General features: G+C 37.3%; 1 protein-coding gene across 1 annotated transcript in view; it reads right to left on the bottom strand.

Annotated features, from left to right (window-relative positions):
- Window positions 1-15,508, bottom strand: part of LTN1 (listerin E3 ubiquitin protein ligase 1) — a 41,371-nt gene that overhangs the window by 20,298 nt on the left and 5,565 nt on the right. Inside the window, exons 4-13 of the mRNA XM_084635791.1 lie at window positions 14,224-14,454; window positions 13,299-13,351; window positions 12,281-12,461; window positions 11,285-11,458; window positions 8,341-8,531; window positions 7,634-7,781; window positions 6,389-7,177; window positions 5,506-5,547; window positions 4,186-4,378; window positions 2,712-2,951 (exon numbers count right to left, since the gene is read on the bottom strand). Of these exons, the coding sequence (XP_084491917.1) occupies window positions 2,712-2,951; window positions 4,186-4,378; window positions 5,506-5,547; window positions 6,389-7,177; window positions 7,634-7,781; window positions 8,341-8,531; window positions 11,285-11,458; window positions 12,281-12,461; window positions 13,299-13,351; window positions 14,224-14,454 (2,242 nt within the window). The remainder of the gene's footprint in view (window positions 1-2,711; window positions 2,952-4,185; window positions 4,379-5,505; window positions 5,548-6,388; window positions 7,178-7,633; window positions 7,782-8,340; window positions 8,532-11,284; window positions 11,459-12,280; window positions 12,462-13,298; window positions 13,352-14,223; window positions 14,455-15,508) is intronic.

The following is a 15,508-nucleotide window of genomic DNA, read 5'->3' as shown; positions in this document are numbered from 1 at the left end:
TGTGAAGTAGTGTTTCTCAAACTTTTTAGGTTGGTAACCAATTATTTGAAGTCAAAAATGTGCAGGACCCTCTTACATTTACTATAAAAGTAAGTAAAACATGTATATAATTATCACACACACACCTTGAAAAGTCAAGCATACAAAAGTTGTTAGGAAATGTCAGAATTAAGGATGCCTGAGCAACCTTAATTTGGCCATCTTGTGCATATGTATTATGATATCGTTTTTAATTACATGGAATCATAGAAATGTAGGCCTGGAAGAGACTTGAAGAGGCCATCAAGTCCAGCCCCCTGCACTGAGGCAGGGCCAAGTAAACATGGACTATCCCTGTTGGTGTTTGCTCCCAGTGTATTTGAAGAACCTCTTCTTATTGCCTCTTATGTCCCTTGCTAGGTATAACTCACTTTGTGCTTTAGCCTTTCCTATTTTGTCCCTACATGTTTATGCTACTCTTCTGTATTCCTTCTTAGCAATTTGTCCAGATTTCTACTTTTTGTAAAATTCTTTTTTGATTTTCAGGTCATTAAAGAGCTCCTGATGCAGCCATACTGGCCACTTCCTAGTCTTCCTATTGGGATAGTTGGCAGTTTGTGTGTTTAATATGGTCTCCTTGAGAAACTGCCAGCTCTCCTGAACTCCTTTATCTCTTAGATTTTCTTCCCATGGGATGTTACCTACCAGTTCTTTGACTTTGTTAAAGTCTGCTTTTTTAAAGTCCATTATTCTTATTCTGCAGCTCTCACTCCTTCCTTTCCCTAGGATCGTTTTCATGATCACTTTCACCCAAACTGCCATCCAACCAGGGGCGCTGGAACAATCTGTATAGTGGGGGTGCTGAGAGCCACTGAACCAAACTGTAACACCCTGTATATGATGGAAAACACTTCAAGACAGGGGGTGCGGCAGCACCCCCCACACGCTAGTTCCAGTACTACGCATCCAACGGTTTCATAACCAATTCAGAATTAAGTATAAAACAGCTGTCCACCTGGTTACTTCCTCCACTTTCTGAAACAAAAAGTTGTCCCCAAATCACTCAAAGAACTTATTGCACATTTTGTGTTTTGCCATTTTATTTTTCCAACAGATGTCTGGTAGTTCAAGTCCCTCATGACCACATACTATTTTTCCCCACAGGACCCCAGCCTTAGTCAGTGCACAGAATGGATGGTGCTCACTTAATGAGCAGCCACTCACTATTTTATTTTCTCCTCATTGTTCACTTGTGATCCCCGGCCTTATTTACTGCACACTATTCAAACACTTTCTAAAAACAGAATTATTAATTTCTTCATGGGCTTCACTATGGTGCTCTTTACTATATCATCAGAGTGTTTCACAAATACTAATGCATTTATTTTTACAACACCCCAGTGAGATAAGGGTGTAGCATTATATTCATTTTACAGACGGGGAACTAAAGCACAGAGAGATTAAGGTAAAAAGTATTCATTAAATTTGAGATGCACAAAATCTGATTTTTCAGAGTACAAAGAATTATACAGCAATGTTCAAAGCACAGCTCTCATTGACTTCAGTTGCAACTGTGAATGTTTAGCAAATCAGACCCTAGTTCTCGGCGAATCAGACACTGGAGTCTCAAACCAAGCATACAGGGAAAAAAAAACACACTGCTACACCAAACTTTAAAAAACAAACAAAAAAACCCCCAAAAACACAGGTGGTCATGATGCGACTTGATTAGCATCACATAGGAACTCTGTGGCAGATGCAGGGACAGACTCCAATTCTCCAGGACAACATTCAACTGCCTTAACCATGAGACCCCTCCTTCTTCTTCCTGCAATCCCTTCCTTCATTTATTCCACACCTTCCAACTTCTTCAACAAATAAAGCAGGGGTCCCACAGGCAACATCTCCTTCAATACGCAACCATTGTCATTCTCAGTAACAATTCATAGTCATTCTATGACTATCTGTTGTCATCATGGACCAGGAAAAGAAAGCAAAAATGAGTCTATAGCCTGGGGATTAGGGCACTCACCAGAGAGGAAGGAGATCCAAGTTCAAAGTCCTGGCTCTAATGACTAATTATTTATTAAAAAGTAGAACAGCTTCATGAGAAGAGAATGAGAAAGCCCCATATCAAAATATCCTATAGACCAGTAGCTAGGGCACTCCCCTGCAATGTGGGAGACCCAAATCCCGCCTTCTCATCAGGCAGAAGGGAGAACTGAATTCAGGTTTCCCATATCCTAAGTGATTGCCTTGACCAATGGGCCACAGTGTAAAAGGGAAGTACCACCACCAGCACCTGTTCTTGAATCCTTTCCTTTTGTCAAAATGTCTGAAAGTCTAAATAAAGTTTTTCAGGTCAAAACAAAATGTTTCAACATTACCAAAATGTTATGACTTCTTCAGTTTGGTCAAAACTATTTGGCAAATTAGAGAATAGTTTTGGTCAACCAGAAACTGCAAGTATTCATCTGAAAAATGTTGCACAGCTCTAGCTATCACTGAACAATTGAGAAACATTGATCCTGCTTTATGTGAATATTACTTGGAGTTATGGGGGGTTTTTTGCATAAAATCTTAAATTTCTGGAGGTGGCTTTTCTCTACTACTGCCATGAAGATCAATCTTTAATACAAACCAACACTAAACACACATGCAAATATAATCAGAAAAATAAATGTTCCAAAGTCAGATTTTTAGTTTGCAAAGTAATTCTTGCATTGGGTTACCTGGCAAGTGCGTAGCGTCCTGGCTCTGAGCACACAGTTGGAAAATAGTGAACAACAAGTCTTCGGAAGATGTCATCAGTAAGCACCCTTTAACTGAGCTGAAAAAGTTAGATGCTACATCACATATGAACGATACTGATGGTTCAGTATTTCCAGCTTCAGAAAGATCCTTAGCTTTTGAAAGAGCTGCTTGAAGTTTATCAATAATTCTTTCAACATAAATTTCACCAATCAAGGACTCTATTAAAAAAAAAAAGAGAGACTTTATGATTACTCTGTGACAAGTAAGATCCTACGGAAGCCATCAGATGCTATAAACAGTGTCTGCCTGCTTTTCCAGATTCACTAATCTTGAAAGCAAGATCAAGGGGAGAGCCTGCTTTAATTTGTGCTAAAGCTTGATTCATTTCACTCTGGTCAAAGATGTCCTCGCTCTTCAACACCTGATGGAACACACCCAACATATTCTTGGTAGTTTGTTACACAGGCACTCTGCACAAAATCATAGAGTATCAGGGTTGGAAGGGACCTCAGGATGGTATACGTCCAGTAATACCTCCAGTCCCATAGCCATCCACTGAAATGCCTGACCCTGACTCATGATAAGGCAAACATTCAATCCTGGAGCACCGCATTAGGTCATTTAAACCGACAAATCTGTCTGACTACTTTTCTGGAGTGGCGAGCAAGTTTCCCGCACCTTCCTCTGGGACCCAACAGCAAAACACAATAGTATTATGAAGATCTATCTATTCTACAATATGCATTCATCTTACTGGTGCATCTCTTAGGAAATTATGAACCACTTCTTGGGCACCAAAAAGAATTCAGCCTTCAAATAAACTAGGAAACATTACTGCAAGCATTTTAATAAATACCAGCAAGCTAAACAAAATGATAGCATTATAAATACATTGACTTTAAAATTGGGTAACACAGCAGAATATGAAACTCATTAATACCGAGGTGTATGTGACACTTGCCACACAAGAGAAGCAAAAGGTGGAACAGGTAGTTACTCACAAAGGTGTACCCTACATCTCTCAGTGTATGTGCCCCAAATAAGTAGATTTAGGACTTGTAAATTGTTTCTGTTGTCTGAGGTCAGAGGGCTCTGATGTGGATCCATAACCCTTCTGATTTGACACTACTTTTTGAACAGTAAACTTCAGATTGTATGGTCTATTCCGCAGTTGATCATTTAGTAAAACCAATCTTTGCACTGAAGAATTATACAATTAGAGAACAGGAAAATCTAAAAAGAAAGAAGATTAACACTAATCCTGTCAACAGGTGCATGGAAATGGAAGGATATCCAGTCACTATTCCAGGTTAGTTTTAATGAAATTAAAAGGACATAGTATACTAGCTCAGGTAAATATAAACAGAGAAGCAGCTAGAGGTTACAAAATGTGATAGGGTGAAAAACCTCAAGAAGTTCTTTTTCTTTTTTTCCGAGTAGCAATTCACCTACCATTTTTAACATGCTGTGATAATACCAAGCTCAGGAGGGTCCACCTTTCTGAACAGTACAATTCCGATGAGGCTGTTGTGGCTTTCAAACCCTTATAGCACAGATCATCTGCTAGTATTACGAGCTTCTCCCCTAGTACATCGCCTTTCAGCCACCCAGAGACTAATGAATGTTTCACTGAGTCCGAGCATGCCTGAATTACAAGACAATAACTATTTTTGCAAGGTTAATAACTTTAAGGGTATAGGATTAGTATGTATTAGCCTTTATACATTAATGCCAAGTTATAATGTCAGCGTTTTTTCAGAAACTAATGCCAAGTTATATACTGGGGGAAAATTCTGCTAGGTGATGAGCCAATTATTATTATAAATAATAAAAAAGAAAAAATAGGAAGGAATTTTGAAGTGTGAGGCATCCATAAGTGAGGAGGGATGACATTGATACTGGGCATCACAAGATCTGGGTTCAGTTCCCAGCTCTGCTACCAACTTCACATATCACTTCAGGCAAGACACAAATTCCTCTGTGCTTCTGTTCCCTATCTGTAAAAATGGGGATAATAATACTTTACTTCACAGGCATGTTGCAAGAATAAATGTATTAATGTTTGTGAGTTGCTCAGATAATATGGCAATAAACACTATACAAATGCCTATAAAGTAAAATAACTTGGTCCTAATTAGTCAGTATTTCTGGGGTTTCCAAATAGTGGTTGAATTTACACATCATTCTTTCTAAAGTATATATGCACAGTGTTATCCTGTTTTGTAGAGACTAAATGGTTCAGGGGAATGGAAATCTGTATAACATCATGCCACACAACTGACCACATTAGAGATTCTTATCTATGAATGAAAAAGGAGCCCGTCTATATCAGAGATGAGATATACTGAAGATGGAAGTTTACAATACAGGCAATGCAGTGCCTCTATCAGTGGTTTTCAAACTTTTTGTATTGATGACCCTTTTCACACAGCAAGCCTCTGAGTGTGACCCCCCCCACGCCCATATAAATTAAAAACAGGAAGAAGGGGGTAATTTAATTTTATGGGGGCTCAGGGCCGTCAGCAACCCCAGTTTGAGAACCCCTGAAGGAAGTGCTTCAGTTTCTAATGCTATCTACCATGGGCTTGTGAGAGAGGTGCTATATTTAAGTTATAAAAAAACAGCACTGTTTCAAATTTAATTATTACTAGATTTTCAAACTACGAAAATCAGACTAGTTTGTAGTCTACTCCAGTTTACCTATCACTTAAAGATTGGAAAGTATCCAAAAGTATGCATGCAAAATAAGACTAAAATTCCCAAAGAAGATACCTTTTGAATTACTTGTAGGAAAATACTCCATTTCAGATCCATCTAGTGGAAAAACAAATAAATAAAAATATAGTTAATAAAACATATTCCATTAGGAAAACAAAGCTTAATGCAATCTCTATTTATTGTCTAATTTTAATTTCTGAAAAGGATGTGTAGAAGTTGTCAAGCCTTAGTAGTGAGCAAAGATTAACCCATAATTATGACTATTTAGCAGCCAATAATCAATGAAAGAAATTATAATTGCCCAATTCCACGGCAACCTAAGTTTTCCCCATCAACTAGATCAAAATGGGTAGAAGTCACTGTGGTTAAGAGAAAAGGAGTACTTGTGGCACCTTAGAGACTAACCAATTTATTTGAGCATGAGCTTTTGTGAGCTACAGCTCACTTCATCGGATGCATGCCGATGAAGTGAGCTGTAGCTCACGAAAGCTCATGCTCAAATAAATTGGTTAGTCTCTAAGGTGCCACAAGTACTCCTTTTCTTTTTGCGAATACAGACTAACACGGCTGTTACTCTGAAACCTGTGGTTAAGAGAAAAGCTACAGGTTAATACTATAAATCATATTGTATGAAGAAAAAAGGTGGTAATTTAGGAACAAAAATCTAAAGATGTATTAATTATTTTCAGTACAGTATATTTATATCAAGTGAGAGGGATAAGCATATCAATGTCATAACACCTTTCCTAGTATTCGAATTCCAAACTCTCTTAATTCCATCTTCCCTTTGTCAGATTTATCCAAAACAAATATGTTACTCTGAGTCAGAATACATTTTCCAGATCCAAAATCACTATTATTCTCATTCTCTGTTGTAGCCCACAGGATAGTCATTATATAAATTCTTCTATTTGCAAAGTAAAAAAGAAAGTCTTACCTTAGTTAAGTCATCAAGAATATTTTTTCTTTCTGTATTATTGTTACAACACCTAAGGACACTATACAAAATATCAACCAGAAAATCTGTCTCTTTCCTCCAGTCTTCTTTCAACCAAGCTATTAAATTCTGATGCAGAAACTGTACTGATGGATTTTCATGCTGAAGTTTTACATCTTCCTGGGATTCAGTCTGAGCAGCATTCACACCATTTTCCTGCTCTAGCAGCACTTGAAAAACTCTGCTAGAAGGGAAGGAGTTGAGCAGAGCAGAGAGAAACTTTAAGTGCCGATCAGACTTTTGTTCACTGATATACACAATACTCAGTTCAGCGAGGATACAGACTAAATCTTCTAAAGGTTCTTTCCTTAGAAACAAAATATGTGGTGGATCAGTCAGTATTTCAGATTCACCATTATTTGTCACTTCAGCAGACTTCCCATTCTCTGTGTTTCTTTCAGATTCATTCTCATCTGTAAATCTGATCTTTATGGTTCTTCTTTTGCTTGGTTTCACAGAGCTCTCTGGGCTCTGCAGAATTTGTAGCATACAGGATATAGCAACCAAAGATTTCTCATCAGCATCTGCTGCATCAACATGGAGTACATACATTTTTGAGAGACTGTCCCAGAAATTAGACAAGAGTCTCCGGAAAGTTACAGCTGTGCCATCATCATTTAAGATTTCTGTCTTTGTTTCCCAGGAGCTCAATATTTCTGCTATTTGGTAAAACAATGGACCAATTTGTAACCTGGTCTCTTTAAGCACAGCTTCAATGAGAGGAACTAGCTACAAACAGAAATGCAAGAAAGTTTTAGTAACTAAATATTTACACAACTGGACAACAGTTTTAATATTAACAATCTCAGGAAGCTCTGCAAAATAAAGTGTTTAACATCTATTAAATATCAATTTAACAGCAATCCTGAAAACAGAATTGGCAAAACGTCTAACCCACCCAACCTCTTCTATTAAACATTTACAGACCCCTATCCATTACATTTATACTTTATTGTTAAAGACATTGGGGTTTCAATCAAAAATTCTGCACTCTGTCAGGTTTGGTTTTATGGGAAGGAGGATATAGAAACACAGCTAAAAGTTATTTTTTCTTAACTTCTCTGGGATTTTTTTTTTATTGGTGAATACATTTGCATTGACGTGTTTCACAATTTTGTTCAAGTTAAAATTGTGAAATTGCAAAACCAAGAACAAGAACTTTTAAAATATTTACATAATATATACCTGATCACATATAAGCATCTGCTGAATTTGTTTTTGTTCATCTTCTTCACCTAAATTCTGTAGCATGGCAAATCGTAAACATTCCATAAATGCAGATATGATTGCAGAACACTCTGAATGGCTAGCTATGGTTCGCTCACTTGACAACCTAAATACATGTAAATCAGGAGACATAAAAAGAAATAGTCATTGTTCTTTGATTACAATCTGATTACCATGCTTTAATGTAATACCGTAGGTGCTGTTCATTTGAGGAAAAAGGGATAAGAAAATCTATAAGTGACCTCAAAATAAAAATTCAGGAAAACAAGTTCTACATAAATCAGAACTAGAAACGTTGGCATTTAAGCATGGCTTTTTAGCCTAGTTTACTTATTCATAAAAATACAATTAAGGATTAAACACATTTGTGGCTTAACAGAAAAATGCAGCCTCTACAATTTAAACTGAATCTAAAGTTTTAAATGCACCCAATATAGTGCCACTTTTTAAACTTATGCTTTGTGTGTGCAGTCTTGAAGAGAGAAAGGGACAAGGGATCACAGCAGGAAGAAGAAGACAGGCAGACAGCGTACAGAATTCAGTTTCTGATATTTACATATTTTAAAATGCTTTAAGTAACGTAACCTTCTTTCCATTTGGTTCCAAACATAAATAATTTATTATAATAAATATTTAATCTAATGTCATGAATTTGTGGCTCATACCCTTGAATTATTGAGCTGAAAAAAGTTCTGTAAAAGTCCAGCTTTGGTTCTGTAATGCCATGAGGTACCTTGCTAATCAATGGCAAGAGATTAGGATATATAACAGTAGCGAGACCTCGTCCGCCCTCTCGAAGTACTATCCATAGCTTTGGTAGAACTCCTTTTTTGGCATTTACATGACTCCAACAGTCCTACAGAAAGAAATAATTATAGGAATAAATTAAACCAGACTCAGTTGGTTTGGAAGACCTCTCAGGTGGGTCATCTAGTCTAGTTCCCTACGCTGCAGTAAGAGCAAGCTATCACCAAATCTAAATTGCCATGAGTATTTTTAAAACTCATTTTCTCTCTAAACATTTCCATTTAAATTAGTGAATTTTAAGGTTTAGGAGACTTCAGAACAAAATCTTGTTTTACCACAGCAGAGATCTTCTGGGTAATAAACTTAAATCAAGAAGGTTTTGTCTTCAGTTATCTTTTGACCCATTATACTGCTTTGTAAAATAGCTTTCTATAATATATTGCTACTTTTATGACAGTCCCAGGTTTAACCCATCACCCCCAAAAAACAGGTGTTAGGTTTCATAAAGAGTCACTACAGTTATAAATATTAGTATTTTGCATTGAGTTTTAAATTATGAACTGTGACAAATCAACTATAAGTATATTTTTTTATTAAACCAACTTCCTATCGGTAACAAAGACAAGTTTTCAAGTTAAACAGAGCTCTTCTTCAGGTCTGGGAAACTTATTCAGGGCTAGACTTCATGTACAGTGCTGCATCTGCACTGCTGTGGTGCTTCAGTGAAGACGTTCCTATGCCAATGGAAGAGCATCTCCTGATGGCATAGTTAATCCACCTTCCCAAGAAGCAGTAACTACTTTGACGGGAGAAGCTGTCCTACTCTCATATCGCTGTCTACACAAGGGGTTATGTCTACCCCTGAGCGATGTAGTTATACCGATACAGGTCTGTAGTGTAGACCTGGCCTCAGAGTGTCACAGCTAAATACAAGGTGGAAAAGACTGTTTAGCATTAGTTAACGCACATTTCAATGGACATTCAAGGTGAAGTGGCCCATAACACCCTTCCAGTCATAGGGAGGAAAGGGAGGGAGGGAGTGGAAGGTAGCTGAGGGGGAAGGTGGGTTGTTAGTTGGTTATAGATTGTTTAATAAGGCCTAAATCCAGTGTCTCTATTCAGACCATACTTGCGATGATGAGTTTGGAGAGGTTGGAAGGTTGTTTGAAGGCCAGAAGAAGTAGATCACATCATGGAATGAGCCACTCAGATACCCTGAGAGAACCTGTTTCAGTACAGAAATAAAACCCCCTCCAACTGCACACACCTAGTTATCACCTACCACCCTCATTGAAACCCATAGAGGGTATCATCAAACAACTACAACCCATACTTTCCTGAATCCCCTCTTCTGGCTTTCAAACAAGCCCCCAACCTCTCCAAGCTCGTTATCAGAAGCAAGCTCCCCACAGACCAGGACACACCAACTCAAAGCGGCACTAGAACCTGCCAGAACAACAGATGCAAAATCTGCAGACATATCTCCATTCTTACAATGATCAACACCCCACACAACACAACTTTAAAGATACATGGGTCCTACATATGGCTATCACAATATCGGTGTACCTCATCCAGTTCACTAAATGCTCCAATAGCAAATATGTGGGTGAAACCAGACAGTCACTACACTCTCAAATGAGCTCACACAGGAAAATGATAAAAGACAAAAAAAAACCCACATCATCCGTGGGTGAACACTTTTCACAAAGCGATCACTCTAAATCTGACCTCTCAGTCCTCATCCTCACAAGAAACCTACACTACACTTTCAAAAGACAAGCCTGGGATCTTAAATTCATAATTTTGCTAGACACCAAAAATCATGGACTGAATAAACTGTATGTATGGCTTATTAAAACAATCTATAACCCACTAACAATTCCCCGCAGTTGTTTCCCCCCCACCTTCCTTCTCCCATCAGTGTAGTAGTATCTTCACTGAAGTGTAGACCTTCCCTGAGTAAGTTTCCCAAACCTGAAGAAGAGCTCTGTGTAAGCTCAAAAGCTTGTCTCTCTCACCAACAGAAGTTGGTCCAATAAAAGATATTACCTCGCCCACCTTGACTCTTGAATAACTTGGGACCAAAACAGTTACAACAACACTGCTTATAAGTTAAATTTTGTATGAAAGCCAAAAGGCACAAAAAAATATTCTAGGGGGAAAAAAACATTGTCAAAGTTACATTTATTATATGAACTGATAATGTATGAAGTAAACAGAAGGCTGATTTTCATACATGATTATAGGTCATGCCAACAATTACAAGATACATCCAACACCAGTTACAAAAATGACACTATGGAATCACTAAACGAAATTCTGGCCCCACTGAAGTCAATGAAAAATTTCCACTGACTTCAGCGAAACCAGGATTTTATCTGAAGAGTTGAGTGGCTACAGTATCAGGCTCTAACTAAACAGTGACTAGAGACCAACTTGGACATCATTTTTTATAAATTCTAATAAATAATTCAATAGAGAAATATTTGTATTTTTAAAAGCTATTTTATGTACTTGTGAAGTTCTTAAATGTCACAACTTCAGTTTAATTACATGCTAAATTCCTGTCTGCTTTTCAGAGATAATGGACATACACAATTTTTATTTACTTTTAGTGGAGCTGTGAGTGCGGAGTACCTCTGAAAATCAGGCCCTTATAGTGGAGGGAGGGGAGGAGGAAGGGTTGTTTGCAGTAGTAAGGGGTTCACAATGGTTACTTTATGTTAAACTGATATCTTCTGCTTAACCCCAAACCGAGGGCACTGGTATGATGTGAAAGATTAAGTCTGACATATTTGAACAGACCACTAGCCTCTGACTTTTAAAGAAAAGAAGTTCTCATTTAGTTTCCTGCATTACCTCAATGGTAACAAGGACGTAAAGCACAGATTCCCAAAGAGCTGGACACACCACTGCATCACTGTCATCAATACTGAGAAGAACTGCGGGACAAACTCTTGGTCCTTCAACTTTCATTGATTCAGGAAGGAGCTGACAGAAAGTAGAAACTAACTCAAAAAAAGCGGAGCGAACCTAAAGTAAGCCACAAAAACAAAATATTTCAGTAAACCATGGATTACAATATTTATTCACTACTACAAATCAAAAGTCTAATTTCCCCATGCTTGTTAATTACATACTTTGATTTACTTTAAAAAGAAATGGTATATGAACACAAGCATGTCTGAAATACATTTGATTTAGCACACACAAAAATCAAAACAACAGATTTTCAGTTAGTGCACAGAGCTGTAACAGATTTTTAAAAACAGGGAAATTATGTGACAAAAGTTTTTTAAGAGATCATATACTGGAAGAGAAGATTATATATTTTTTAAAAGTACAACATTATGCAGAATGCTTATCTTCGTTTTATGGAGTACCTTTTATCCACAAGCATCCCAAAATGCTTTGACAGACTAAACGAATATTTTATGCAACACTGAAATGTAATGCTGTAGTTGTTCTGCACTGATAAACACAAACAACAATTCTTGGCAGAATGAAGGTCAATCCAATAATTTAGAAAATTACCTGCCTAAATGTATCCATAAGTTTATGGAGCTTGCTTCTTTAACAAGAATTTTAAAGGGCTGTATTTCAGCCACAAATTCCAAATAAGCAGATGCCTACCTCAAAGGAACAAATTGGAGGAGATTACTCAGACGCTTGTTTGCCTATAGCAGGGTCAATATGTCTTGTGATTGGAAGACTCTTTTAAACACAGCTGGGCAAGGCACCCGGTTCTTTCTTTCTTCCACAATATTTGGGATGGCTTAGTGCCCTAAGTTTTCAAGTGTTGCTTTTGTAGAAAAAGCCTATAAAAATAAAGATAGTATAAAAAGGTTCAGATACCTGAGGTATGCTGTGCTTGCCATATTTCCAAAATTTGTTCTGAGATTGAAGGGGTATTAGCTTTTCTTCCAGGGAATGAGTCTCATTCTTTGGCAACATGCAAAGCAACTTCTTTAAGGCTAATAAGGAACATGTCAGAATTCGAAAGTATTTGGCTTCCCTTTCTTCCTCCGGTACAGTTCTCAGGTAAAAAACAAAAACAAGTTTAACGCATTAATTGAAAACTAGCAGAATGTGTATACTCTTTAATGAGCTTCTCATACGATTTTGAAAAGAAAATCCTAGCATTCATCCTAGAGATTGTAGCTATGTGTATTTAACTACACTGAACTTTCCATAAGGCGTGCGTGTGTTAAACAATAAAAACGTTTACACTGCAAAATTCTAGCTAAAACAGTATTTTCAGAAGTTCATTTTCCCCCTCTTTTGTTGTCTCCTCCAGTTCCTAATGCCCTGTGTCAAGCAATTCTGCCCTCCAGCTACTCAATGATACACATAAATCAGACAGAAAGAATTACTAGACAATGGGTAAAATTTTCAGAAATGAATTAGGAATTTTGATGCCTAAGTCTCATTGTAAGTCAACAGAATTTAGATTCTTAAGTTTGTAGGTGCTTCTGAAAATTTTAGCCAACACTATCAACATTGCTGCTGCCTGGCTTTGTTCCCCACCACAACACAGGGTTAAGCGTGCTGCTAGCCCAAAAGCACAGTTCCAGCAAGATTCCCAAGCACAGTTGCCACCCATGGTAGCATACTGAAATACAGGCTGTTGTGGCAGCTAGCTGTACAGGCTTGATGTGAAGAATAGAAAAAGGCACTTCCCTAGAAAAAATAGTATTTTCTATAGAACTGCATAAGGCATAATATGTCGTCAATAAAATTTACTTTTTATTTTCTGCAAAAATCTACAGTTTGTTCCCTTGTGAAATACATTTTACATTTACTGAAATTAACAAAATACAATTTTTGAAAGAAAAAACTTTTAAACTATAAATTTTGAAGTAGAAAAACATACTGTGGGTCACTGAGTGTATCAGGTGTTTCTTTCAGAAGGTGGTCTTGCAGCATCTAGACAAAATACAGGAAAACTTATTTTTTCATATGTGAAAGTTAACCACGAGCTGTAAGTTAGTCACATGAGAGTAAGCACTAAATAATGAAGCTTCAACACCCCTCTGATGCAGGCAGGTAGTTATTAGGCACATTTTACAAATGAGGAAACAAAAGTAAAGACAGTTGAATTGACCAATCCAGGTCATAGGAGACAATGGCAGAGCCAGGGTCAGAACTTTGGTTTCCTGACTCCTGGTCCCATGATCCGATCACTGCTAGACCATACAGCCACTGTTCTGACAGAGAGTAGTCCCATATAAAAAACATTAAAAAATTCCATATCAGGGCTTTATAATAACAACCATCAATCTTGTAATCTAATTTTTCCCTACTTCAAATGGCTCTGCTCCAGACATAGATTTCCTAACGTAGATACATCTTGCACAGCACAAGGTTCAACCATGCTTTCAGAAATTGGTCGAGTCTACTACTGCAGTTAAACCAGTTCAACTGAATATTTTGCCAGCATCTGTTATCAGTGACAGGTAAGTGCTGTTTGGAACCTACATGGTGACTGAGCATCATCTGCTGTGCATATGGAAATGCAAAGCAAAGAAATTAGTTCCTATACATCCACATAGCTCTACAGACCCATGCAGCCTTAGTGTGTATGAAAAATTAAGGGAGATATTGGGGAATGTATCCTCATCTCAATCTCCATTAGCGTTAATAGGAGTTTCAGTTGGAAGAGACTATACCTTTCTGAATGCAAATGCAAAGAATGCATGAGTTAACATTTGCAAGAAAAAAAACCTTCTCTCTTCATTAACAGATGACAACAACTTGCATAAAGCTTTAAAGACATAATATTTATTCTCTAAACTCACGTTCAGAACTTCTTCTTTACAAAATGCTAAGGCTTCAGGTTGTTTACTTGAAGGGAAAGCTGTCTCAAATGCCACTTTAGCTGCCGATGCTGCAGGGGAGTAAGTATCACACTGAGCAATAAGCCAGTATCCCATGATACTTTTTAAATAAGGAGCCAAGTGTTTCTTTACTTTAAGAATAAGTTGCTCAAAAGCTTGCTGTGTTGCTTCTCGAACACGGCGGTCATGATCCTGTTTTAAAATAAAGATTTTTTAAAAGAAACACATTTTCTGATACCAAGAATACCAAAGCACAAATTCTTTTGCTCTGCTATCATGTCCCAACTTCCCCCACTCAAAACAATAAGTTGTCTGTATTCAATTGTATGGTTTCAAATTAAGTCATTATACCCCAAACCTAAAGGCTTATATTCACTAATCCCCCATCCTTGTCATCAATGAAACAATATTAGTCATAAACAATGCAAAACATTTCAGTTAATAATGTCTAGAAGTAAAGTCTTAAGAACTAATAATTGATTTGGGGTGTATATCTTCTAACTTTTAGGATTAATTGTTAATTGTGCAAGTAATCCTGTTGATTCAGTGACTTTAATGGGACCAGTAGCTTGAATACAGATTGCAGAATCCAATCTTCATCACAGGAATGCCCTTCAATTTCTTAAATAACCTTTCTATATTAACAGTATTGTCATCAAAGAGAGTGGGGATGGAAAATAGAGGAATCATATCTTAAAGCAACCTTGAATCATATATGACAGGATAAGTTAGTTTGAGTATTTCTGTGATTTTTTTAGATGCTGGAATACAGACAAGAGACACAAACTACTTTTAGTATAGTTTTGTTCAGAGCGTATTTGTCTTTTTAGTTTAACCACCAACGCTATATTACACTTTGCTTAGAACAGTTATATTGATTAAAGATGTTAGAGGTGTTAGTTACACCTCCATAAGTGTACAGGGCTACACACCTTCCCAAAGGTTGAAGAGTATCCTAAAGATTACAAATATTTTGATGTAATATGAATACCTTGGAACCCCTAAATGCAGACTATAGACCAATTATTTATCCTATCTCATAGAACTGTGGATGTTCTCATTGACTACATAGGCATGTATGTGGACAAAGAGCTTTCTTATGCTGAAACCTGAAGCTGAAAAACCTGGATAATGCTCATTAAATGTGCTAGTGATTGAAAGCTTCTATCCATAGGGCAGGCACAGCACAGGCAAGAGCAATGAAAGCTTCCCCACATTGCCCTGATGATACATCCCAAGTGCACTT

This window comes from Lepidochelys olivacea (genome assembly GCF_965140295.1).
Source record: "Lepidochelys olivacea isolate rLepOli2 genome assembly, chromosome: 1".
NCBI lineage: Eukaryota > Metazoa > Chordata > Testudines > Cheloniidae > Lepidochelys > Lepidochelys olivacea.
The sequence above is the reverse complement of the archived record's forward strand: the minus strand, read 5'-3'. Positions and strand labels throughout refer to the sequence as shown.